This window comes from Camelus dromedarius, chromosome 10, assembly GCF_036321535.1.
Source record: "Camelus dromedarius isolate mCamDro1 chromosome 10, mCamDro1.pat, whole genome shotgun sequence".
Lineage (NCBI taxonomy): Eukaryota > Metazoa > Chordata > Mammalia > Artiodactyla > Camelidae > Camelus > Camelus dromedarius.
The window spans coordinates 49,602,424-49,630,322 of record NC_087445.1 but is presented as its reverse complement, the minus strand read 5'-3'; the positions used below and the strand labels follow the sequence as shown (position 1 = coordinate 49,630,322).

The 27,899-nt window shown below is 49.1% G+C and overlaps 1 protein-coding gene and 1 long non-coding RNA gene across 3 annotated transcripts in view; one reads left to right on the top strand and one right to left on the bottom strand.

The window, feature by feature from the left end:
- The window catches only part of GABBR2 (gamma-aminobutyric acid type B receptor subunit 2), a 353,289-nt gene that overhangs the window by 311,983 nt on the left and 13,407 nt on the right, over positions 1-27,899 (top strand). For both annotated transcript variants that reach the window (XM_010977466.3, XM_031450080.2), the window contains exon 14: positions 24,842-24,952. In XM_010977466.3, coding sequence (XP_010975768.1) covers positions 24,842-24,952 — 111 coding nt within the window. The remainder of the gene's footprint in view (positions 1-24,841; positions 24,953-27,899) is intronic.
- On the bottom strand, positions 14,655-19,586 carry LOC135322285 (uncharacterized). The gene is made up of 3 exons (XR_010382746.1): positions 18,729-19,586; positions 17,427-17,545; positions 14,655-16,458 (listed from the first exon to the last, which is right to left on the bottom strand). It is a non-coding gene; the product is annotated as an uncharacterized LOC135322285 (long non-coding RNA).

Here is a 27,899-nt window from a genome sequence, read left to right as displayed (position 1 = left end):
GCATCCCCAGCCCCTCAATAAATAAGATCAGGTAAATGACTGAAGGAAGCCAGTCTTCAATCCATTGCTTCTGTCCATCTCCACTGCTCCTACCGAGGTCTGGGGCACCGTCATCTCTCATCTGGCATCACAGAGAGGGCACTATGAGCAGAGCTACTGTGGATGCACCATGGACAAGAGGGATGACGCTGCCTTTCCTGTGGAGGCCACTGAGCTGTGGTTTATTGTTGTTACCACAACTTTCTAAGCAAGCTCCCTCCTCCCACTCATAGCTCCCTCCAAGCCGTTCTCCATGGCAGTTGGAAGTGTCCTTTTGTTTTTTTAGGTATAATTTACATACCATAAAATTCACAGTTTTAAAATGTACAGTACAGTGGTTTTTAGTACATTCCTAAGATTGTACAGTCATCCTCACTAGTTCCAGAAAGTTCTCATCACTCCAAACAGAAACCCTATTCCTTTTACCCATCACCCCTATCTCCCCTTCCCTCCAGCCCCTAGCAACCACAAATCTACTTTATGGCTCTGTGGATTTGCCTACTCTGGATATTTCGTATCAACAGAATCATACAATACATTGATTTTTGTGTCTGGCTCCTTTGACGTAGCATAATGTTTTTAAGGTTCCTCCATGTTGTAGCCTGTGTCAGCATTTCCTGCCTTTTTATGGCTAAGTAATATTCCCTTATGTGGATATACCACATTTTATTTGTCCATTCATCAGTTGATGGACATTTGGGTTGTTTCTACTTTTTGACTATTATAAGCAGTGCTGCTATGAGCATTTATTTACAAGTTTTTATGTGAACATATGTTTTCAGTTGTCTTGGGTCTATGTATGTGTGTGTGTGTGTATATATATGTATATGTGTGTGTGTGTGTGTGTGTGTGTGTGTGTATATATATATAGAATTGCTGTGTTATGTGGTAATTCTGTTTAACATTTTTAGGAACTGCTAGACAGTGCCATGTGTCTAACATTTTACATTCCCACCAGCAATGTATGAGGGTTCCAATCTCTCCACATTGTTGCCAACACTTGTCATTTATCTTCCTTTTTGATTACAGCCATCCTATTGGATGTGAAGTGGAATCTCATTGTAGTTTTGATGAGAATGACAGTCAAATGACCAATGATGTTAACATCTTTTTATGTGCTTATTGACCATTTGTATATCTTCTTTGGAGAAATGTCTATTTAAGTCCTTTGCCCATTTTAGTTGAATTATTTATCCTTTTGTTGTTGAGTTATAAGAGTTCTTTACATAAAGATAGGCCAAATGTGTGATTGTAGATCCTGGCCACATCACCCCAGAAGAGATCTTTTAAAAAAAACTTGTACTTGGGTCACATTGCCCAGAAATTCTGATTTAATTGGTTTAGAAAGAGGCCCGAACACTGGAGTTTTTTAGAAATTGCTATGGGTTCTGGTGTGCAGCCAGGGTTGAAACTTTCTGAGCTCACCCCTCACCAGTGTCTAGGAAGGCCCCAGGACTGCACTTTGGTTACCAGAGTTAGAAACAGACTCAGGAGAATATGTTTAAGGCTAAAAGATGAGAGAAGAAAAGCCTAAATCCAAGAGATCTGAAGTTCAGATGGTCCCCTACCAACCCCTACCCTAAACCTGAGCTGGAAGACATAATGGTGACAAAGGAAATACAGACTCAGGGAGAGGGCTACACGGGAAGGTTGGCATGTGCAGACCCCACAGAGCTGAATGAGTCCCTCCAGTCTCGCGTTTTGCTGAAAACCCTCGTCAGCATTTGAACAACTGTTTTCCCCAGTGGAAGACAGAGAGTAAGAAATAGGAAACAAGGAAAAGCTATGAGATTTCTACTTCTATTGCATTTTTCATTGGAGCTGAGAGGCAGAGGGTGAGCAAGCTGCAGACCAGAACTTTAGGTGGGTTAAAACAACACCTGCCCTGCCATTGCAGGGAGCCACTGACCACAGAAACCAACGAGGGCAAGGGAACCACAGTGTCCGGGCACCTCGCCACCCACAGTGGCTCCGAAATAGAACTGCCGGCCACTTGGTGGGATGCTCGTTATTTTCTGCCACTGTTTGGCTTGAAGTGTCTCCCTAAGGTGACAGTGGGTTAAACTTCAAATACTGAGTCATTTTGATCCTGACATAGGATGGAGCGCTTAACATGACCCAAAGATGCTCAGTTCAGTTCAGAAGACCCTGACACAACCTGTGGGCCCCTCCTGAGGGCTCAGGGGACAGCAGCATCGTCATCCCAATTCTTAGTGCCCAGCCCACCCACTCCCCTACCCTTCCCTGGACCGGAGCTCTAAGCCCAGGTCTATCCCACTGGAGTACAGGCACTCAACAGTTGGCAAATACATACTGTAATAATGGGTGCCTTAATTTCTACTGCATGCACAGTTTACCAAGCACCTTGACATCACTGTTTTAGAGATGAGGAAACTGAGACTGGAGAGGTGAACTGATTGCCTGCAACTGGAAACACCCAGCCCAGGCCATGTGCTGCTAGATGACTAGGGATCGATTCTGCTTGGATCGTTCTGTTGGTCTATTCATACTTCCTGCATCTTTTCACATCAATCCTGTGTTTTACTTAGTTTTGTTTTAAAGAAATTTCCTTCATCAATGCTTTCAAGATTATTAGCATCCACTGTGCATAATGCTCTCTTATAGATGTTCAAATCTCTCTCACATCTGTGATTCTCTGGTTGATGTTTCGTAAGAGCGAAGCACTTGTGAGCAGATGTTCAAACCGAGCAAATTCAGATCTGAGAGCACTGCCTCCCAGTCCAGCCTCATCCTCAGTAGCAGGTCTGTGCAGCCTTCATCCAGGACTCCAAAGAAGCTGCTTGGTCTTGGTTTAACAGCAAAAATAGTAACAGCGGCAGCTTTTGCTGAGTACATACTGTGTGCTAGGACATCGTTCCAGGTGCTTTCCTTTATTGGCTCTCTTAATCCTCACAACCACCCATACCACCCATGCAGTAGTTACCATTGTTACCCCTAGTCTACAGGTGAGGAAGCTGAGGCACAGAGGGGTTAAGCAGCATGGTCACAGTCACACAGCATTTAGCCCGTTGTGGTCAAGGAACTGGACTGTGGAGTCAGGCTTAACTTCTGATCCCAGCTCGGCCGCTTACTGTATACAGTTAGGTATGTGTCGTGGGTTGAACTGCGACCCCCAAAAAGATATGTCAACGTCTTTCCCCTAGAACCTGTGAGTGCAACCTTATTTAGAAAAAGGGTCTTTGCAAGGGTGATTAAATTAAAAATATTAAAATGAAATCTCCTGGATTACCCAGATTGGCCCTAAATCCAATGGCAAGTGTCATTAAAAGAAGCAGAAGAGGAGAGGACATAGACCCAGAGGAGAAGGTCAGATGACAGTGGAAGCAGGGACCAGAGTGATGAAGCCACAAGCCAGGGAGCGCCCAGAGCTCCCAGAAGCAGCAGAGGCACAGGAGTTCCCCTGGAGCCCCCAGAGGGAGCGCAGCTTTGCCAGCGCCTTGATTTCCAGGTTCTGGCTTCCAGAACTGTCTAAGGATAAATTTCTATTAGTTTTAAACCACCCAGTTTATGGATATTAGTTTAGCAACCCTCGGAAACTAATACAATAAGTGACTTAACTTGTGAGAGCCGCAGTTTCTTCATCCACAATATGGGTCTAGATACTAATAACGCCCACCTCAGAGAGCTTCGGCGAGGATTAGAAGGGACAGCGTGCCTATGAAGGACTCACCCCGCATGTGGAGGGCGCCCAGTGAAGGTTAGCTATTACTTGGAGCATTATTTATTACCTGGTCCTTGATGGCCCTGCCCCTGGGCCCTCTCAGAGCTGGTCCCTCATCTTGCCATTTTCCTGTGTCTGACTCCTTGTCATGGGCCCCCTGAGCCCAGCCCAGTGTGCTCCTGGCTTCGGAATCTCAAAGGAATCAAGTCTGACTCCCAGATGCAGGCTGCCGAGCCCGTTCCTCCAAGCCATTATTGCCAGAGCTGCCAGAGCGAGACTATGAACATCCACGCATGGCGTTTTAATATTTCACCCAAGAAGTCATTTTCTTACATGAGTCAGACACAGAAGGCTCAGAGAATTAAGTTGAGAAAGGTAACTCCGGGCCGGAGTGATTTCTGCCAGTGGGTGTGGAGGATTTTTCCTGCGTCTGCTCAGCTTTTCTTTCTTATCTGTGTCTTACAGCAGACGGGAAGCATGCTGACGAGAGATTGCATGTTCATATCAATTATTAAATATATATGGTAGCCTTCTGGAAGTGCATTCACATGCCAAGGAAATGGAATGTATTCACCAACCCAGGCTCCTGCACTGGGCTTTGGAGGAATAATGAAGTAGCCATAAACACTATGATCCAAGGTTTTAATCTATATTCTGCCACCTCCTAGCTGTGTGGCTTTGGGTGAGTGATTCACCCTCTCTGAGCCTAAGTGCCCATAAGGAAAATCCATTTCTCCCTTACAGATTTACCATGAACACTGACTGGGGTCACATGTTCGAGTGCCTAGCACTAAGTCTGACACACAGGAGTCCCATCATTGTGACTTCTGTTCCCACTCCCTGACTCAGACCTTCCTGACTCCACAGGGAAATTAACATAACTACCCTGCCCACCTCCCAGGGAGGTCTCAAGGAGCAATGTTGCTGCCAGTGGAGTGGATTTACACCTTCTAATGCATTTCCGCTGACTCCACTCACTTAATCCTCACGATCACCTTGAGCGGAGAGAGTTCTCTTCCTGTTTTGCAGGTGAGCACCTGGAGATGCATGGAGTCAAGTGATGGACTCTGGACCACAAGGGGGTCTCAGAGGCTCTAAGCCAGGCCACAGGTCCCCAAAGCCATGCTCCTTCCACGCCCCATGCTGACTCTCAAATGAGATAATGGATGGGAAATTGCTTCCTAAGGAGCAGAGCTCTACCCCAGCTTGAGGCCTGTTACTGTTATTATCTCAAGCACCTGCCTGTGGTCAGGCATCCTAACTGCCTTTTTGTCCAAGTCTATTGTCCTCACTTCCCCCTTCTAGGATAAGCCAGTTGGATCAGTCTCATTCGGCTTGCTCCAAGGCAGTCTCTGAACTCAAGCATGTGTTGTCGAACTGCATCCCCGCATGCACACCCTCAACCCCTCTCCACGTGCCTTCTCGCACGTCCACATCCTCTGCTCCACCCACTCGCTCTCACTCCCTCATCCAGGAGGATCTCAGCACAGCCTAGCTCTATTGTGAAGAAACCCTTGTGAAGCTGAGCTGTACCATGAGGCCACTAGAGACATGTGCCGTTCACTCATTCACCAGACCCACATTTGCTGGGCATTCACTTTGTGCCCAGCAATGGATAAGGCACAAGCCCTGCTCTTAGGACTCTCCTAGTCCAGGGGGGACAGATGGGTAAATTGACCTGTCAGTGCAGTGGTAAGTGCTGGAAAAGCTTAGCCCCCAGCCCTAGGGGATCACAGAGGAGGTAGCTAGTCATTCTGCCCTGAGAAATGTTTCATTAAAAAGCGGGGAGATGTGCTTTTCCCCAAAGTCTTGAAAGGACAAGTAGGGCTTACAGAGCTAAAGAAAACTCGAGCTATGCAAAACAGTCTGGCAGTTCCTCAAAAAATTAAACAGAGTTACCCCATGACCCAGCAGTTCCACCCCTAGGTATCCATTCATTCAAGAGAAGTGAAAGTGTGTATGTAAATACTTATAGCAGCATTATTCACAATAGCCAAAAAAGTGGGAACAACCCAAATGTCCATCAGTTGATGAATGGATAAACATAATGTGATATGTCCAGACGATTGAACATCATTCAGACATAAAGAGAAATGCAGTTCTAGTGCACACTACAATGTGGATGAACCTTGAAAACGTTATGTTCAGTGAAAGAAACCAGACACTAAAAGGCCAAATATTGGGGGAGGGTGTAGCTCAGTGGTAGAGCGCATGCCTAGCATGCCCAAGGTCCTGGGTTCAATCCCCAGTACCTCCATTAAAATAAATCAACCTAATTACCCCCACCAAAAATAAATAAATAAATAAATAAATAAATAAATAAATAGCCACATACTGTATGATTCAATCTATTGAAATATCCAGAATAGGCAAATCCATAGAGACAGATTAGTGGCTGGGGACAGGGAATGGGGAGTAACTACCAACAGGTATGGCATTTCTTTTTGAAGTGGTAAGAACTATCTGGAATTGGATAGTAGTAAAGGTTGAACAACATTGTAAACATACTAAAAACCACTGCTTGTACACTTTAAAATGGCTAAAATAGTGAGTTTTTGTATGAATTTTATCTCATTTTTTGAAGACAGGACAAGGTATACAAGAGCATTCCAGGTGACAAGCCTTCCAAAACAAGGGTAGTAAGAGGGGGAAGTGGTCTTAGGGAACAGCAAGTGTCTGATGCAACTGGGCATAATGCGTTGTATTTTTCTACTGTTGCATCACAGCTTTAGAAGGCTGAAGGATCATCAGCCCTAGTCTCTACAGTACTCATTTGGATGTTTTTGACTGCAAGTAACTCAAATTGGAGTGCACAGTAGAGAGAACATATTGACAACCTGGAAGGTTCTAGTGGTAATTAGGAATTCAGGCACAGTTTGATCAGGGATCAATTCCATTTTTATGTAAGACTTTCATCTCTGCCTTCCTCCTTGTATGAAATATGTTATCACACTAGCTTCCCACTTGTTACAGAGATATGGAAAGGAAGATGCATTTCAAGTAGAATAAAACCTTTAAAGTTTCCTTGGACAGCATGGAATTTTAAGCTTTATATGATGGGCAAAACCTTAAGAAGATATTGGAGGCAATGGCATTCCAGGATGAAAACCCATGAGCAGGAAACTGGAGGGTATGTTTAGGGGAAAGTTCGAGAGTCAGTTGGATCTGGCTGCTTGTGGGTAGGAAGTAAGAGCAGAGCTGGAGGGAGCTTGTACCATAATGTGGAGGCAATGGGGAGCCATTAAAGGAATTTCAATAGCGGAACAACACAACGAGGTCTTAATAAAATTTCACCCTGGCTCTCCAATAATATTATGAGGTGGTTGTTACTTTTCTTAGGTATGATAATATTGTGGTTATTTAGGACTATGTACTCATTCATTCAGAACTAGAGTGAGTCTGAAATTTACTTTCAGATGGTTTAGAGGGGAGGGGTGTGTGTGTGTGTGTGTGTGTGTGTGTAGAGAGAGCAGATTGTGGCAAAATGTTAGCCATTTCTGACTCCTGGAGGAGAGTGCACAGGTGTTCACTGTACTATTTAGTCTTTCAATGTGGGGAAAAAATGTTTTCAGTACAATTTGAGAAAAGGAGAAAATTGGGTTCAGGGGAGACAGATCTCTCCGGCGGAGGGACAGGCTGGGGAAGTGGGGCAGTGAGGACCCAAGAGCCTGAGCCCCAAGGGCTGGGACCGAGGTTCCCTGTTGCTGAGATTGGCAGAGGTCCAAGACCCAGGGCTCGGGGCGGGTGGACGTGTAGATAAGGGAGGCACAGTAGCTCGATGACTCTGCAGCTCCCAGCCTGAGGGCCCAGGAGGACCCCAGTGCCAGGAATAGAGCTGAAAAACAGCCAAGGAGGAGGAGGAGAAGGTGCCTCTAAGGAGGGTTGTTTTTGCTCTCTGCAATAGATTCTTGCCTGTATGACTAATGTTGATGCATAGCATTTCAGAGCTTGAATGACCTAAGAAATCTCATAAACAGACCCTTGTTTCCATGTTGGGGAAATAGTCTTGCCCAAAGTCCCTGAGCCAGAGAATTGACTGAGGATAAGCTCCCAGTTAAACCAACCCTCGTGTGCCTGTTTCCACCTTCCTCTGAACTCTCTGGGGACCAGACAGAGGAGAAATGACAAGAAGGGACATGAGTTTGGTCTGATTTTCTTAATGAATCCTTTGAAATATTTTCTGAATGTATATGTTAACAGGGAGCTTGGGTAAACTGCCATGGCATGGGGTGGGGGGCGTTGGTGGTGATAATGGTAACAGCTGATCCTGTCTGAGCCATTCACTTGGACCAGGCACTGGTCTAGGGGCTTTACTCGTATCAGTATATTTAATCCTCAATCCTATGAGGAGGTACTGTGTTTAGACCCATTTTACAGATGGCAACAATGAGGCTAAATAGCTCCTGCAGGGTTCCAGCGTTTCTAAGTGGCAGACTTGGGACTAGAGCTCAGGCAGTCTGGCCCCTGGTCTGACATCTTTAACCACCTTGCCCTCAGCTACACCACTGGGTGTAGGTCCCCCTCCATTCTCAGTGACTGGCTGACTGAGTGAGTGAGTGAGTGGTCTGTTTATTTTGCAAGGGAGAGGGTCAACAGCAAATTCTGGCCCCAGCCTCATTGGTATTTTTGCAGTAAATCAAGGCCTATTTATTACTCATAGAATATTTTGGGGGTCCATGATGAAAAAGAAATGCAAAACTTAATTTCACTTCCCTGCTACACTGCTCATTCTTTTTTAATAACCCTCTCTTATCAGCCTCCAGGCAGCTTTTTCGTTCCTGTGCATGTTAATTACTTTATTAATTACGTTAATATCTTTGGTTCTGCCCAGCATATCTTGGTGCTTTTTGTTTCCAGCATGCACCCATTTTGCCTTGTTCATTGGCACATGAGGGCCCAGTTCCCACTTCTAAAAGGGATTCTTTGAGCCTCGGTAAACACATGGCTTTCAATTAGTTGCACAATCATCATTCCCATTTTCATCTCAACCACGTCACTAATCGAGTGTTTTTAACATTCTCCCAAATAGAGGCTGTATTGTGTTAAGTTTCTGACATTGTTCCACAACCCTTGTTTCCCCTCCAGGTCACAGCTCAGAGATCACACGACCTACCCCTCAGTGATAAACAGTAAGATGTCCCAGGTGGGGGGAGCGAGAGGAGCTGAACCCTGGGGTAGACAGAGGCAACAGATCCTGGGAGGCCCTGAATATTAGTTGAGAAGTCCAGACTTTACCCTGAAAGCCAGCATCATCCCCCAGTATACAGCATGGAATACTAATCCCATTAGCTGTCCCCAAATAAAAGGGAATGGGGAGATTTCATGGTCCAAAAGTTTAAGAAATCCCAGAAATGATGTATCTGCCTCTTGGAAATGTACAATGTATGGGCTTTAGTATGTTAAAGACTCTGAAAAGTCCTGAAGTTTACCCAAAAACTTTTAACTAAAATTTTTTCATTTTAATTTTTAATAATAAAAACATTTAAATTAGCATTTCCAAAACATCTTTGGCCATGGAACTCTTTTTATTTGTAGGCTATAGCATATTTACATTTACATATTCTGAGGAGTGTAATTTAGGAAGTGCTGCTGGAGGATGAAGAGCCTTTTTGTGGCTTTTGAGCTGGAGGGAGCATAGACAGACTCCGCTTTAGAAAGGTGGCTCAGGCAGAGCCTCAGAACTGGGGAACGGCGGGGGATGAATGGAGGCAGGAGGGGAAGAGGAGGCAGGCCCTGAACAGCTCAAGCAAGACACAATAAGGATCAAAAGCAAAGGTTTCAAATGTTTCAGTGTTTTCTTTTCGTTTTATTTCATGCTGCATTGTTGTCTTAAAATTGGAAAATCAGTGTTGCTATAATAAATCACAGCACAAGGGTTTTACTCAGGCATCAAATCTGAATGAGAAAAGCAGTCTGTGCAATCTTCCATCTTCAAAGAAAGCATTTAGCCCAACAGGGTGTTGGGACACAATAGCCATCTGTTTCTGCACATCACCAGAGTTCATCGAGGCTTTCCAATCAGACCCAGATTCGGCTTCCAAGTCCACACCTTAGTGGCTCTGTGATCCTGGGCAAGCGGCTTTGCTTCTCCGTGTCTCCGTTTTCCCATATAGTAAAGAGCAAGAATTATCCTTGTCTCACAGGACAGCTTCAAGGACTGCATGGGGGCGGGGAGAAACATGTGCAAGTCCTGAGCACAGGGCCTGACACGTGATAATGTAAAAACTAATAACTGCCCTTCCACATTAGCCAGGATAGGCTGGAAGAGGCTGAGGTAATAATGAAGCCCTAAATCTTGGCAGCTAAGCTCTATTTCTCAGTCATATAAAGCCCACCTGTGAATCCAGGTGGTCTCCGAGGCAACTGTCTCCCATGAGGCAGCTCTGTGATCTGGGCCCCAACACAAGGCAGCACGCAGATCTTGCAAACAGCTCTTCTATGCTTCAGGCCACAGAGGTCAAATGTCACTCCAGCCCACTGCCCATTGGCCAGAATTAGCCATGCGACTCCCACCTAACTGTACAGGGGCTCAGAACTGTGGGTGAGCAGATGGGATGTCCCGGGAGTGCTAGCCTCTGCCAGTCCTTCATTCCCTTTGGTCAGTCCACTTCACCTCTCTGAGCCTCAGTTTCCTCATCTGTAAAACAGGGCTAGTACTTCCTGTCCTATCTTTCATGGGAGTGTTAGGGGGCAGATGTGATCATATATGTGAAAAACACTAAGTTAAAGTTAGAAGTGATTATATGTTTACTTCATGCTGTGCCAAAGCCATACCACATTCTTTGGTTCATAGGAAAAATGTACAACTTCAACCCTCCTTAAATCTACGTTCCTGTTCTTATTCCCCTGAACCCATTTCATCTCTGGATTGCCTACTCCCTCCTCTCATTTGGGTCTTTTAAGTTATTTTTCAGTGAGACCATTAAGGCCACTTCTCAGTAACCTTTGCTGGCCTATTTTTGGAATTGCACACTAGGCAGCACATCCCGCATGGAAAAGGAGACCCTAAAGTGCCAAGAGGGATGACAGGGAGGCCGCCAGTGCATTTCTCAGCAGAGACAGCAGAGAAAACCCGCAGGGGCCTGCTTCACGTGACCTAGGGTTCGTTAGATCCCCAAGGAACACCAGACGTGTGTGTGTGTGTGTGTGTGTCTGTCTGTTTCAAGCACCAGTAGTCCCCTCACTGAGGACACTGACGGTGTGGACTGCCAAGCGCCATGCTGTGGCATGGCTCACAGTAGCCGCTGCAGGCTCGGGGCCGCCCTGGGAGAGCAGGACCCCAGGCGTGGGGAGGAGACAAGTCTCACCCACTCAGACCCCCCTGGAGACTTGTGTTCTCATCTGGACCCCAGACCCCAGACCCTCTGGAGACGGTGACAAGATGCAGGGTGGCCAGGACGAGCAAAGAATAAAAAACTGTGTCATGTAGAAAGGGTTGGTGTCAACCCAGCCAAGAGAAGGCTCAGAGGGGCTTTCCTGGAGCCAAGGGAGGAGTCATGACCGGCAGGGCCCTGGACGGCAGAGCCAGGACCAGCGGGAGCAGTCCTGGGAATACAGGTCTCAGCATAGGATGGGGAAGGACATTCAGGTCTTAGCCTGGCTTATCTAAAAGTGAACAGGCTTCCTCAGAGGGTAGGGAGTGTCCCATCCCCAGTGCAGAAAAGGTTGGATGAGTGCTTGGTGTGGACTGCACACTAAAGAAGTGAAGTGAAAGAAGACGCTTGAGTCTCCTTAAGCCCAAAAGTTGTGTGATTCTACAAACTTGGTGTGACTTCAGGAGACTTTTATTTATATATGTATTTGTTGCTAATGGGTGTGTGTGCAATGAGTTGAGAGCAGCTTTTAGTTACGTGAATTGGAGTGTCACGTTCACCTTGGCAACTCCATCACTGGTGCAGAGGAGAAAGCACTGGCAGTGCAGAAACTGGCCCAGAAAACAAGCCCCTGCAGAGTGAGGGAGGGGCGTGCACTCTCCCGGCCCGTTGCTGCCCAGGGATTCCGGCGCACAGCCAGCCATGGCAGCAGCACCAGTTACAACATCCTATTTTGGAACAGTCTTTGCAACACTGCACTTTTGGGGCTCCCAGTACGCTCGCCTCCTTGAAAGGCAACAGGCGAATGAAATGGATGCGTTGTTCTCACATGTATTAGCATGGGGCGCGTGCACCTCGGCTTTGTAGTCTTTTTTATTACCATGCTCTTGCTCGATGCTCAGAACAACCCCCAAAGCAGGTGACTCCAGCATGTCTCAGAGGAGAACCTGGGGCTCAGACTGAGCGTGTGACAGCCCTGGGCCAGAACCCTCGCCCAGAGGCCAGGCAGGTGGCTGTCCATTACGCCAGGGCACTGTGGGGTCCCCTGCTGCCTTTTCACCATGGGCAAACTGTAAAATCTGAGATACAGAGGAGAACAGGGGGAGCACTTTAGCCTCGTCCAAGCGCCACCTTCCTTTCTCTTTGGTGAGCTGGGACTCCCAGAACTAGCCAGAGTTTCATGGAGGAGCACGAACAATGGAGGGCCCTGGGCTAGGAGTCAGGACCCCGGGCTCAAGTGCAAGGGCCTTGGATTTCTTGCTGTGTGGCCTTGGGTGAGTTACAGCCTATTCCTGTTCTACGCAAAATAGCAGCAAGGCTAATGGCCCTACTAAACTCCTCGCGTCGTTAGGCAGATCTAATGATACTGAAAACCGTAAAACAGAGTGCCGAGCACAGCAGCAGGGGAGTATAGTAGTTCTGTCCAGGATCCCAATGCTCCAGCTTCCTGATTTAGAGCATCTTCACGCTCTAGTTCTGTCACCTCCCTATTCACACCAAGATGGCCTTGGACTTGAGAGCAGGGAGTCTCTGTGAACCACCAGCCAGGTCGTGCCCTGAGTTAGCAGCAGACCGCGGTGAGAGGGTGATGAGAGATACCACGTGGGCATGGCCAGGCCGGGGCTGAGCAGCACCAGCTTAGCTGCCTCGAGGTCTGGGCTGGGAGGGCTGAGGGCTGGGCAGGGGACGTGCCACCCCGGCCAAGGACTGAGCTGGGCAGCTTGGGCAGGGCCCCCCGAGAGCTCCTCTTATGTATGGGGCGACAGATCTCATCCCAGGCCAGGGACAGTTGCCCCCACGTGGAGGCCCTTTGGCCTGGGAGTGCTGGCCTAGAGCAGGATGCGGGGAGTGGGCTTCAGCAGGTATTCCCAGGCCAGGCTGAAGGTTCCAGGAAGGCGCTGCCCTGGCCCGGCTCAGGGCTGTGACCAAGTCTAGCTTAGGGCAGGGCTTCGCCTCCTTTTCACATCATGGCGCTCACAGGAAGCAATGTTCTCAAGCATGAGGGTGACCACAGAAGCTGATTGTGGCTGGAGGTGCCTGGCCCCAGCCCTGTGCCCCAGGCAGAGGAAAGCACACCATCCTGGGACATTTGTAACCTGCTGCTGGCACACCAGTGACCAGGGCACCTTTTTGGGTAGTTCTGGATTTATGGTCTAAAGCAAAGTTTTGGGAAGTTCAAGTCCCAGCTGTCACTGAATGCCTGTGTAACCTTGAGCCTGTGGCTCGGCTGATCCGAGCCTCATTCAGCATCCCCTAAAATGGGGGTCATACTAGACCTCACTCCTGTGTGATTGTTTAGAGGAAATGGGACAGGGTACCCAACACGCTTAGCTCAGAATGTGGCACACAGTGAGCAGTCAGCATGTGCAGGGCGACAGAGGAAGCACATGTGGTAAAGGGGTGGGGGAGGTAGAGGAGAGGAAAAATTCCCACACAGGTGTCTCCAGCACGAGGCCACAGTCCTCCCCAAAGAGAGAGGCAGGAAGCACAGGGGGCCTCAGAGGGGAGGACTCCGGGTGAGAGGACCTAGAAAGATTGCAAAGATGGAGAAAGGCCTGAAGGAAGGGCATCCCAGGACGAGGAAAAGGCTGAGTACAGGACCCAGAGGGAGATTATGGGGCTGGGCCGTGGGTGAGGTTGGGTCATGGGATGCAGGGCTGGTCAGATATGCGGAATCTGATCACAGAGGGTCATGAAGCCCGGTTTGTGGGTCTGAGTGACTTTCCTACGGTTTGAGAAGCTGTTGAGGGTCTCTGAGTGTGGGATCGCCTTTATGTAGAAGATTGCTCCGGAGCAGCATGGAGAAGGAGCTGGGGCGGGAAGGAGATGAGTGAGAGCAAAGGGCATGAGAGGTAGCGAGGTCCTGGAAGGCAGCCCAGATTCCGGCCTGACCTGGGTGGATGTGAGGCAGGTCTCTGAGTTAGCAAACCCAGGAGGGATGGAAGGTTTAAGGGAGAAAGTAATGAGTTCTGACTGAGAAATGTTAAGTTGGAGGGGTCAGAGGGCAAAGAATCAAAGAACCGGGAGAGGGCAGGGCTGGAAGTGAGAGCAAGATGCCTTCAGGTGGCCTCCGGGAGCAGAGGACTAAACGGGGTCCCCTGCCTTTGGCCACTAGGAGGTCGCGGAGTCCACGGGGAGCACTGCAGTGGCTTGGGGGTGAGTGTTGGGAGGTAAAGAATGTAGGTAGGGGTACAGGCACCCTTTTCAGAAAGCTGCACTGACAGGCAAGAGAAAGGGGCCAAATCACTTGAGAAACAGGAAGCAGGAAGGAACCTTCGACCAGGCTGGGGCCCAGCGGGGGCGGCGGAGTAACTAGGCAGGAGAGCAGGGGTCAGGAAGCAGAGACGGGGTCAGCGAGCAGAGACGGGGTCAGCGAGCAGAAACGGGGTCAGCAAGCAGAGACGGACGGGGTCAGGGGTTTCTTCCTCAGTCATTTTCCAGTTAGTGCTCAAACCCAGTGGCTGTTGACTCGTTCAACTCTTGTTTTTGTTTATTCTCAGGACTTAATTTCCAACAACACTGTACCGTGTCTGTGCTGAGGGACACAAGTCTCCCTTCTCTTCTGTTCTCTCCTGTCTGCTCTCCTTCCGTTGTTCTGCTCACTCCCCCCACCCCCACCCCTACCCTGACAGGCAGAGGCCCAGACACCCAGGTTGGTCCCAGGACCACAGGAAGAAAGCCAGGTTCTGCTCTCAGGGTGGTGGGCACCCTGGTCCTGCTGAGGGTGGGTGCAGCCAGACTCCAGGCAGCCGACCAGGGGCCTGTGCTTCCCGTCGGGTGTGGCCACCCCAGGCTCACCAGATGTCAGCACTGAGAGGGGAAGGAGCTTGCTTGCCCAGGGTTGGCCCACAGACATTTCCAGTCAATAACCCTGCTTCTACAAAAATCAGGTGATCACATGAATAGTTAACCCATATTTCCACATATCCCAGTGTCAGCTGGGCCCTTGTGGGCCGTGAGATCTGGGAAGTACTGCCTCAACCCCCAAGGTGGGGAGGACATCCCGAGCCTGCTAGAAATTTCCTCCCGATCCCAGCCTTCCTGGTGGGCACAGTGCAGCTCCTGGTTCACGGATACCATCTCTCTTCCACCCCACATCACCCCGGGACAAGTCCCAGTCCTTTTGCCAGGGTCACCCCTCTTCCCATCTCACCCATCAAACATGTCCTGAATTTTTGTAGAACTTCCTGAAGGTGCAGAAGTCTGTGGGGAAGGAGCGTGTGGTCCAGCCAGCTTCCGTCCTGCTGCTCTCTGCTCTCTCTCTGTACAGCAGACAGTGTCCCACCGGCTCCCAGGGTGGGTTTGGCCTCCTCTGTACACGTGGTGCCAGTGGCACCTGCCTTCCCAGAGCTTCACTTTCCACCAAGTCGTGGCTCCCGAGAAGGGAATTCTCATCCAGTTGCTAAAACAGCAGCAGTTTCTCCAACACTGAGGTAGAGTTGTCCTCACCCACATCAACTGCTTTCAGTCACCACTTCACTCTCTCCAGTTCTTTAACTAACTTGAGAACAGTAGCCACACTCACTTCAAAAATGTCCTTAGAGTTAGAAGCCCTTCCAAGCATTCACTTGACTCTGGAACCAGGACGAGCCGTGTGGACAGGCAGCCCAGACGCAGGATGGTGGCAGGAGCCCAGCTCGTGAGCGGTGACGTGCACACAGACAGGCCCTGTGCTGCCGGGTGTCTCATTTCAGAAGAAGCCAGAAATCTGGGTGTTCGTGTGAAATCACTGAGTCAGTTTAAATACTGACTATGAAGTCTAAAAATTTTAAGCACCATTAGGTGAAGTAAAACACATCTGTGGCCCGCACAACGCCTGAGGCGCAGGAGTTTCTCTCTGCTCTAGAGCCGCAGGAAGACTCCCCATCCTGGTGCCCAGCCACTCCCTGGTGACTCTCTCAAGGACGTGTGGAGCCACCTCCCTGTCTCCAGTCACTGGGTCATCATTCCGTCTGGGGAAGTGCATGTTCTGGCACTGGTCTCTCATTACCCAGCATGGTCAGGCTCACTGAAAAGTGCACGACGTGCCACCCTGGTGCCAGGAGGTCGCTGCAAACCATGAGGCTGACGCCTGGGACGCGGCAGTATCATCACCCGTTCACAGGCTGCCTCGTGAAAGCCCCCCATGAACAAGCACCTCTTGGCTTCGGGTTCAGCAGCAATGCCTGTGAGCTCTTCCTGCTCCAGGCTTGCCCCAGAGGCCTCAGGCACAGGCACGTGGAGAGTAGGGGTGCCCCGAAGGCCTGCTTTCACAGGGAGGGGGACAGAGCAAGGCCGCAGACATTGAGATGTCCTCACCTGCTTTGCAGGAAAGAAGTCTGGCTTGGTTTTGCCTCGGACTTACTCTGTCACCTTAAGCAAGTCTCTCATCCTCTCTGAGCCTCAGTTTCCTCACTTGTAACATGTGTGCAAAATTCCTGGCTCCTGGGGTCAGAATCAAAGAGAAATCCTAGTATGAATACATCTGTGAGCTGCAAAAGGCTAGAAGTGTTAGGACCTATTACTGCACTTGTCAGCCCTTAACTTCCCCAAGATGATCCTCACCCCAGCTATGACCCTTACATAGCCACAGAACTTCATTCTGGATTCCAAGGTCAAACTCAGGATGCCTCTCTGAACAGGACCAGGCGAGGGTCCCACTGGCCCACTGGCATCCTAATGCTCAACCAGGGCTCCTTGCCCTCCTCAGCCAGGTCCCAACCACCTCCCCCACCTCCTCTCCCCTCCGCAAAGCATGGCTCCATAAGGATGTGGCCAGGGAGGTTAGGGCAAGTGGCTCTGGACCCATGACTGCTGCTCTAGACACTGCCCCAGGGACACCTAAGAAAGAGTGCACAGTCCAAAAGCCAGGGGTTGGCCTACAGGCCAGCTCCAGGGGGCTGACTTGGCCTTGCCTGGCACCTGCGAATGGTAAGTCCCAATAAATGTTGGCTGGTGAGCAGCCCACAAGGCTGGTTCCCCCTGTGCCAACCTGCAGCATGGTCCAGTGCACAGGGCATGGGGCCAAGGTCAGAACACCTGCACCCAGGTCTCCACTTAGTCACTGCTTGCTATGAGTCCTTTTCTGGGCCTCAGTTTCTCCATCTATAAAAAGAGGAATTGGACTAGGGCACGACCCCCTTAGTGTTTAGAAATGGGGAGCCAGGGGAGGGAGACTGGCTGACATGGTGACTAGAGGGTGTTCATGGCATCCAGGAGCCAGGGGTTCTGGGTGCCCTGCACTGGACAGGACAGCCCCTCACAACAAAGATTTACACCCCCTCCAAAGAGAATAATTGCCGGAAGTGGCCCTGGGGAGAAACCTTGGTGGGTGATCTCACAGGTCCCTTCAATCTGGGATTCTGAAAAAATTCACCCAGACTCATAATCAAACATTTCAAAAAAATTCTTACTTTGAAATGACAGCTTCGAGCTTTGTTGCCTCAGAGATGTGTGACTGCTGCTGTTGAGATAAGCGGCCCAGCCCCGGAGGGATCTGGAAAGCTCCTCCCGGCTCCAGCGCTCTGTGACTCTGCGGTTGGAGATAATGATGATGGTCTACACATAAGGAGTGGGCTTTCCAGTCTCAAAAGCCTGCTAAACACACCGGTTACCTCTTTTGATCATCTTGCCAACCCGGGGAGGTTGCAGATGAGGAAATCATGGCTCAGAAAGGCTTAGAGATAAGTTCAAAGTCACACAGCTGGCAAGTGATGGACTTGGGAATCTGACCCCAGTGGCCTTTCCCTCCCTGCCCAGGCTTCCTTGATGGGACAACCTCTGGCATCTCCCCCAAAAGAGGCGGTGTCAACGCACCTGCCTTCCCAGGAAAAGAGAAGCATCTCAAGACTGAAACTCAGCCCAGAAAGGTCAGACATCCTCCCTCCTCCCACCACCACACACTTTCATACTCACATTTATATACACGTATATAACCTCCAGTAGGAAAACCTACCAATTTTACCACATATTTTAAAAATCAAGTTTGAAATTTAAAAAAGAGGCAGAAATGGCTCGGGAAGAAAGTTCCGAGAGCCCACTTCTGGGAGCTGGTCAGAAGGTGGAAGGCACCCACTCCTTCAAAGAAGTGCTGGCAAAGTCCTTGCCATTTCAGGTCCTGCCTGTGCGCTGCTCCCACTCCCAGGAATGCTCCCCACTAGGTTTTCACATGGTTGGTCTTCCCGCTGTTCAGTTCAGGTCTCAGACTACATGTCACCACTTAAGAAGAGCTTTTCCCAGACTACCTGACCTGAAGCAGGCCCTCACAGCGCCTTGTCCTTCTCTTTAGGAACACCTATCACCCCTCTGCTCAGAGCTCCTGTCAACCTCCTGTACCTTCCACTGAAATGCATGCTCCAAGAAGGCAAGCATTGTGAGGTCTCAGAACTGGACCCCAGCATCGAGCCGGGCACACAGCAGGCACATGAGAGATACTGAGTCGATTCTGATGAGGGAACACAGGACAAATATAGTCATCCCTCAGTTATTCACAATCACATTAGTTATCCTGTAAATTAACCCATGGGCTTATTTGCTGAGAAATGGGAAACTGAGGTCAAAAAAAGTGTGAGGACTTGCCCAAGGTCACCCAGCAAGTCTAGAGCAGGATCCAGGCCTTTGACCTTTCAGGCGTCAACGCCTCAAGCCAGGTCCGTATCCTTGCCTGTCTGTTTTGTGCAGCCTGACAAAGCCGGATGTTTGCAGGGGCCACTGACCTACATTGTGAATAATTGCATCATGCAGAGGGACTCTCAGGCCAGCTGCTCTCCTTTTGCTGCACAGATGGGGGAGGCTTTCCCGGGCAGCGTCTGCAAGCCTCCCGCTGAGCGGCGGCTGGACCAGGAGGCAGGTGTGAGCCCTTGCAGCCTCCGGCCATCACAGACAGGCGTGGCTGCTCTGCTGGGCTCTGCGCCCTGTCAGGCAGAAAGAGCATTTTATCAGCTTGATTTCATGCAGCACCAAAGCACAGCCTTCGCAGAGCTCCGGGGCTTCAGGGAGGCCTCTATCGAACGTTTAGCACTTCAGTCATTCCTCCCACGAGTAGCACCTCACAGTTTGTAGAACAGGTTTATACCCACTGTCTCCTTGGCATGTGAAAGGCAGGGCAGGCTGGGGGACACACATGGTGAGGAAGGAACGAACGCTGGTTTGAGAGTCAGACAGACCTGGGTCTGAATCTCAGCTCTGACACGTACTGGTTGGAGATTAGGGCATTACTTAACCTCTCTGCCTCAGTTTCCTCGTCTGTAAAGTGAGGTTAACGCCTTGTTGGATCCTTATAAAGCATCGACAAGATAACGTGTGTAGAGCTCACAGCTTAGCAACTAGCACACTGTTGTCACTCGTGACAAGGCAGCTCTTGGTGTTTTAGGGTGGCTCTTATTGGCTGAGGCCAGCCCACTCCCCCTCTGAGGTCACCTCTCATGGAACCATCCTGATCTTACTAGAATGGAAGACCCACGAGGACAGGGCCCTTGTCAGTCCTGGTTACTGTCACATTCCCCATGCCCAGAACAATACCTGGCAAATGGTAGTGCCTGATAGTTACGGTATGAATGAATGAATGAATGATGACTTAGGTAATGCCCAGGTGAGCAACAAGGAAGAAAAATAAAGAAGAGAAAAAAGCAAGCTGAAAGTTCTTGCAGACCAGTCATCCAAGGCAAGGGAAACATTCTTAGGCCAATGGAAATGCTGTAGCCCACACTGTACAGAGAAGTGGGCCTGAAATCCCGGCTCAGGCCCTGACATCAAATCCTAGCGTGGCGTCTGCAGGAGTCAGTGCCCTGTGCTCACTGGCACTGGGCGACGTGGCTGGCCCACACTGGGGACAGGGAGTGTGATGGCCAGTCCTTCCTTCCTCAGTAGCCCCCATTCACCCACTGCCCAAAAAGCAGGATGAGGCAGGTCTTCCAAGGTGCCTGGAGGTCTGGCCTAATTTAAGGCCAGTGAGTGCCTTCTAGAGAAGAGGACGCTGCTGCTGACGGCTTCGCCACTTGCAGCCCCACTGAGCTACACAAGCAGCTCTGCATCCCCAGCAGAGGGTGAGCCACGGCTGTTGGGCGGAACCCTCCACACGGTTCTTTGCTGCCCTCTAGCGGCACTTTGGTGCACGACAACGAGGTCAAGTAAGCACTCAGGTAGTGGCCCAGGTTCCCCACCACATCCTGTTGCATGGTCAAGCATCTCTCTTCATGTGTGTGACTGCTCCCAGCACTCTGAACTCCAGTCCCAGGCATGATCAGGACAGATCATACAGGAAGAGGCATGGCTCTTACAGTTTTCTTTGAAATTCAATGCAGGGCTGATTTGACTTTATTCAGATTCCCCATCCCCTATTCCTAAAACCACCCCCAACCACTGCCACTCTGGCCAGCGTGCACAAACCTGGGGCTGTGTGAGAGTGATGCTGACGACCAGGATTTTTTTTTTTTTGGCTTATTTCCAGATCAGTGCCTGTGTACTGGGGAGATGAAGTAGAAGCATCTCTGCCCACCCTTGGGACCAGTGACTTCTCTGAACTCTGGGCAGGCCCGTGGTTTTTTGCTGCCCTCTCACCTCCGCAGGAAAGGCTGTGCTTAAGTTTAATGAGATGGGTCGGGGACTGAAAGACCAGATTAAAAATCAGGATTTGAAGAGGTTAGAGCAGACCAGGATTGGGGGGGAGGGGAGAGGAGGGGGCACTAACAAGGTAAAAGGTAACCAGGCTGGAATGCCAACCACAGAAAGGGGAAGACAGAGCTACCAGCAGTTCCGTGAAAACTACCTGTGGGGTCCTAGTCAACCACAAGGAATTTATGAATCACCAGTGGAAGGTAGTTATTTAGAGCGCCAGGGAGAGCTGGAGAAAGGTGCTTAGCACTACCTGAAGTGTTGAGCTCAAATCTAGGTTTGCAGGACCAGGTCTACTTGTTGGGGGAGGTGATGCATCCTGGCAGATCTTCCCCTCCTGTGGAAAAAGAGTTTGGTATCTTTCTGGGGAGCCCTGGGAGAAAGACAAGGACCGAAGGTGGAAGTATAGGAGGAGAAGGTTCTGGTCCAATTTAAAAAAAAAAAAAAACTCACCAAGAGTGGGAAGGAGGGCACTCTCTGTCACTGGGGGCAAATAAGCCAGGCAACCATTGTCAGCTTCCCATGAATAGAGTTTTCATTACATTGAAAAATGGGTATGACAGAATCACTCCTCTCTACATGGAGGATCTAAGAGTTCATCATAAATTACTGCCTTTCATGGTAGAACAGACACTGTCATCATTAATGGCCCTGCTGTTCATGCATGCCCGCAGCGGGCTTGTGCTACTGCATTCTGAGTCTGCTTCGCTGTCAGACATTGGAGAAAACCAAGTTATGCCACTAAGTCACTGTTGACCTCGGGTCCAAGTTCTTCCTCAGTCTCCTCAATTAAATTAAATTAGGGTATCAGGAATCCCCCACCACCCTTAGAATCCAGCCACTTCCTGGGGGAGTAGCAGTGGATGGGAAATCTCTAGCCCTGGCAACTCTGGCTGTGGTTCCTGCGGATCACCTTTCCCTAGGTTTCTCTCACTAGCACCCACTGCCACCACTGAGGAGGCCGCAGGGGACCCTGCTCTCCCTCTAGCACTGCCGCGGGTGTGTGCACTCAACGACCATGGACCCAAAGAAGCTAAGCTAAAGCTTTCTGTGGCTTGGGACAACAAAAGGGAAATCAAGCCTGAGAGAGCATGCAACTGTGATCTAGTCACCAAATGGCCTGAGCCCTCAGGCCCCACCCCTCCCAGCTCCTCCTGCATCCATGTCAGGACACTATCTTCCTCAACTCATAGGAGCCCAGCCACTTGCCTGCCTCAAAGGCCAAGCCTAGTGAGCAGGGCCAAGAGAAATAGGGTGTCCATCCTGCACCTGCCTGAAGTCTGCCTTCTGCGTCCCTGGATCCCACCAAAGTGCCCCTTCTTCCTAGTGACTGACCCTGAGAATGCCTACCCCTTACCCTCAGGAATGTGGCTTTACCCTGGGCCTTAAGAGGACAACATCCAGAACACAGTTATTTTTTTTGTTCTTTTTTTTATTAATAGATTTTATTTTTTAGAGCAGTTTCAGGTTCACAGCAGAATTGAGCAGAAAAGACAGAGAGTTCACAAATATCCCTCCCCACCCATACATATCTTTGATGAGATACCCTCAGTGGGATCAGTTCTAAAGACAAACAGATTTGCAAGGAAATCTTCAACTTTAGTTATTTGTTGTTGCTGGTGTATGGATATAGCAATTTTGAAACTGTTTTGTGTCTATTATAGAATTGAAAAAAATGAGTGAGTATTTTGATGTTAGAAACTAGGGATTCACTATGGGAGAATACAGAAGCAAATATGGAATGAGGGAAAGCAAGGAAGAACTCTGTGGTGTTGGATTTTATCTTGATCTATATCTATAGATAGATGATAGAGACTGAATGATGATGGATAGATGGATAGGTAGATGGATAGATGGATAGACAGAGAGATAAAAGGGCCTCAAAGTAATGATACCCTAGGAACAGTGAGCACATCAAGTGCCCAGATCTTGGTTTCTAAATACTATTCTCTGTTAAAAGAACCAGGACTCTTCAGAGAAAAGGCTGATTCTAAGACTGGGCGGGGGGGAAGGAAAGTGTAGGGAGAGCCTGGAATATCTTGTGCCAAGAAATATGAAAGTGCTTAAAAAATTATAGGGACATGTGGAAAAAAACACAGGCGACAGCATGAAGGAGTTTTCTACTGGCCAAATCTGGAAAATTTTGAGCAAAATAAATAATAATAGTAATGGATTATAAGACATTGAATCTAAAAGGATCCCGTAAGTCCATACTGATACACATAAAGGAGTGGGAGGAAAGGAAAGAGCCTGTTAGCAGTATATTGCCAAGTATTTAAATGTAATGAGAGAGGTAGAAAATCACCATTTGCAGCCACCAAAGTAATCAGATAGAAATCATCAATGGATGCTGAAACCACTGAGTTAGTTTGTGGGGGAACAATATACTCACATAGTCTCAAAGTATCTCCCACAGATTATTTATTAATTACAAGGGGGAAATGGTACCTCTGAAGTAAAGAGATCTGGCAGACATCACCTCAACCAAATGATCACAAGCATCACCAATAATGGGGCAAGTGCCATCAAGTGCCCCTGATGTGAAACATTGAAGAGGTGAGAACATCACTTATACAGGATTCCTGCCAAGAATACATAACCTGAATCTAATCATGGAAACACATTCAGACAAACCCAATTGAGGGACATTATACAAAATAACTGACCTGGAATCTTCAGATACATCAATGACATGAAAGGAGGCTGTGGTCTTGTTTGAGATTGAAGGAGAAAGGGCTGATTCCAAGGCTGACTGCAGACATGACAAGTGAATGCGACATGGTTCTGGATTGGGTCCTTAAAGGACATTAATGGGCCAGTCGGCAAAGTTGTAAAATGAGTACTGTATTAGATAATATACCGTATCAATGTCAAATTTTCTGAATTTGGTAAGTGTACATGGTTATATGAGAGAATCCCTTGTTCTTAGGAAATACATGCTACATGTTTAGAGGTAAAGAAGCGCCAGGATGTCTGCAACTTACTCGCAAATGGCTCAGAAAAAATATATGTGTACAGTAGATATTTTTTCACTCCCTGGGTGTCTTTTTCTCCTCTTGCCACCACCTGGCTGATTCCACAGTTTCCCAGTTCAGACTCCTGAGAGAACGTGCTTGGATTGAATCCTCTCCACCACCCCTCTTTGGGCAGAGCAGTTTGCACTAGGAAACTTCCTAGGTCTCTGATAAGCCCCTGGATTGGCTGCCTAGGGTCTGGTGCCCACCCCTTGTCCAATCAGCTCCAGCCCAGGAAGGGTCATGTGGTACATAACATGGCTGCCACCATTGCTCCCTCAGTGGAGGTGGTGGGCAAGAGGGTCTCCTTAAAAGGGTTTGGCAGGCCCCGTGCTTGGCCCAGCCAGTAGATACTGAACCTCCAACTGCCTGAGTTAATTCCAGAGACACCTGAAGGCCTCCTGACCTAACTGTGTGCCTCATTCTCGCCCTCACTCTTCTAACAAATGTTACAGATGCCTGCTCTGGGCCAGGTCTTGTGCTAGGTACTAGGGGTACAGAAGTGACCCAGTCCCTACTCTTAGGAGCTCTGAATCAAGTTGGAAAGATATGAAGAACTCAGATAACTGAAGTTCAGAGCTGAATCACAACCAACAAACAGAGGTAACCAATAACTGGTTGAGGCGTGAGCCCCATGGAACACAGAGGTGGGGTCCAAAAGGCCTCCTGGATGGTGGCACTGGCTGTGGCTCATGGGAGAGGAAAGGACTGTCAAACAGGGACTTGGCTGCTGGGAAGATGGCCAGTGCCATCCTTGGGTTTCTGTAGCCCCCCGACTGTGGGAACAAAGGAACGAGCCTTGGGCTGGAATGGTAAACAAGTTATAAAAAGCTGCAGGCTCAGAGGTGAGAAGGCTGGTTAGCCAATGACGGGTAAGATCCCCAGAGGGGGGCAACCTAAGACAGGCACAGCCGCCGGAGTCCAAGAAGAATATTGTGAAGCAGCTGTTTCTCATACATTCTGCCCTGATAAGCTGTAAGGCTTGCTGGTGCCAACACGAACATGATTTACCAAAACATAAAGGGTCTTCTGACCTTGAGCCAGACACTACCAGTTAACCATTTCCCTTGTCATTCTTCTTTGCTATATAAGACTGTATAACTTAAATAAAGCTTTAGAGTAGCCATCAGCTCTCTCCGCATACGGTGTGTATGTGTATATGATGTTGCGACACCAACAGTTTCTGTCTTCTCTTTGCACAGCCGGACCCAGCAGGACGGGACATCTCCATCCGCCCTCTCCTGGAGCACTGTGAGAACACCCACATGACCATCTGGCTCGGCATCGTCTATGCCTATAAGGGGCTTCTCATGGTAGGTGCAGAGCAGGAGGCAGCGTGGGGAAATGCTTCTCTGTCAGAGCTCTCTCCCTGGGGCCTCCGTCAACATAAAAATAACCAGAGCCCCCAGGACCAGGCACTTACTCCACGCCAGGCTCAGTGTCTGGCACATGTCATTTCAGTCGCACAACCCCATGTGAGATAGGTACAAATCATGTCCCCATTTCCCACTGATGAGGACGCTGAGGCTTGGTTTGCCCGAGGTCACTCAGCTAGTAAGTGGCAGAGTCAAGGTCTTAGCTAGAGAGTAACCCCCAAGCCTGTGAGCGTGCTTCCCAGCTGCCCCTGTCCTGCTCCCTGAACAGCAGTCTGATAACACCTAGCGCATGTTCACATCCCTGCATTTCACTGAATCTACCTCCTGTGGGAGGTGAGTGGAATCATCCCCATTTTATAGATGGGGAAAGTAAGGCTCAGAGAAGTTAAATGAATTGCTGAAGGCCACCTGGTAACCTCCAATCTCCAAACCCAATACTCCTCCCACTCCATTCATCTGTGTAATCAAAGATCACATACCAAGCCCACCTCTCACGGTTGTAGAATTTCAAAGTTAGGAAGGACTTGAAAAGGGAGTCTCACCCTACCTTACCCCAGGTTAACCCTTGAACCTTCTCTTCACATCCTGTGCAAGCCATGCCTCCACTTAAATCCCTCCAGGGTCAGGATGCTGGCCACTGCACCTCAGATCTTTCCATAGGAAAGTTAAGCCACCATCTGCCTCTGTGTGGCTACCACTTAAAGGCTGAGAATGAAGCCCTCTCCAAAGGCCATTTCTTGTGCTGCTCAAATGCATCCTTACCTGCTGCTGCTTCAGAGAACTGTTATTAATCCTGGTCCTGCACAGGGCCACACCAGAAGATCATGTGTTACAGAGCCCCAGGCAAAGGGTGCCCCCCACTTCATACTAGTTGAGACCTTCTTGTGGTTTCCATGGAGATCCTTTGAGGACCACTGGGGTACAGTCTGGGCCCCATGACGTAACAGGACATGCATGAAGTAGAAACGGGACCTTGAGGACATGGTCACCAGGGCTGTCAGAGACAGGGAGTACAGACCCCAAAGCAGACCCATCATGCACAGAGTTGTCAGAAGGCAGCCCTCGAGTTTAATAAAGAAGGATCTGTCTAACAGAGCAGTGTCCACAAAGGTGATCGAGCCCCCGGGCGGGAAGGAGCTCCCTTCATGGAAGGCATGCAGCATCAATTACTTGAGTTTCTCGGCCCTTGCTGAGTAAAGCGCATGAAGCTAGACTCTCTCCAGGATCCCTCCAGCCTCCATGTTCCTTGATCCTGAGACTGTGAAATTAGATAATGGTGAATCAGACTGACTCTTTAAACTGGATTTGTCTGTAATGTTTTGGCCATCTATTATCTTCTCCACCTACTTCCAAAAGTGAATGGAGGTGACTGTATCTCTTCCAGAGAAACTAATACCTTCACCCAGATCATGTCCATAAAAGCTCTTTATTTGACAGCACAAATGCTTTACTGTTTCCAGCATGTGCAAGGAACCGTCCACAGCCCTCCTGGCTCTTAAGGCTCATGACCAAAATCCCACCTCCCGGCCCCTTCTGTTCTGAAACCACAGAATCTCAGGGTGGAAGGAACATACACAGCCCTGTAGGCCGGTTCTGCTCTCAGATGTGTCAGCCCCCCAGCCCACCCTGAGCATCCCTAACAAGTGTTCATTCACTCACTGCTTCCACACCTCCAGTGATGGGGAGCTCACCCCCTTAAGCCTGTGCCATCTATGGATGGTGTATCAGTTTCCTGTGGCTGCAGTAGCAAATACAAACTGGTGGCTTAAAACTACTGAAATGTATTCTCTCACAGTTCTGGAGGCCGGAAGTCTGAAATCTAGGCACAGCCATGCTCCCTCCAAAGGCTCCAGGGGGAAACGCTCCCTTGCCTCTCCCAGCATCTGATGGCTCCAGGCATTCTTTGGGTTGTGGCTGCATGACTCCAGTCTCTACCTCCACCTGGGCCATCCAGGATGATCTTGTCTTGAGAACCTTAATTATCTGCAAAGACCTTTTTTCCAAATAAGGTCACATTGACAGCTTCCAGGGATTAGGATGTGGACATATCTTTAAGGGCCACTATTTCAACCTACCACAGATGGATTGCTTTTCTAGAAAGTTCTTCCTTATCCTCAGCTTAAATCAGCCTCAGTGTAACATGTGCCTGTGAACACTCATTCTACTTCTTGAAGGCCTGAGAACAGGTTACCCTCTGTTTCTTCCTGACACCCGTCAGAGATTTGCAGCCAACTACTAGGTCCCCAGACTTGCCCACATTTTATGACCAGTGGACTCTTGTGATGGTTTGGTGGCCCATCATTAGTGTGGCAAGGAGCAGGCATCCCAGGCACCCACTCAGCCCTGACACGTTGCTGTGGGACTGGAGGCAGGTCATTTCACCTTGCCCAGCCTCCGTTTCCTCCCCTGTAGGACGGGGACAGGCCCGCCCAGCTGGCACGGCTGCTGTGGGACTGAAGGGGCCGCACTCCAAGGACCCAGCACAAAGCAGGCTTTCAACAGTGCATGTTTCCTTCTCTCACTCAGTATCTGCTTCCTGGGCTCTGGTTCCCACTTTAATTGGAATTTTTAAAAAATAACATGTCCATCTGTAAGATAACACACTTAAAAGGAGCAAACTACAACTGTGGTTGTAAAACAAAATAACCAATTATAAAATAGTTACTAACTTATTTTTCTATCAGACATATCAGTTTACAAAATGCTTTCACACCCATCTTCTCATTTCGTCTAGATAGAAGCCCTGAGATAGGTGTTACTGTTATTCCCATTTCACAGATATTGAAACTGAGGTTCTGAGAGGTGATATGATTTACCCAAAGTCACACAGCCAGGGGATAGCAGAGCAGATTCCAGACCCTCTGGACTCTACCACATGGCATTG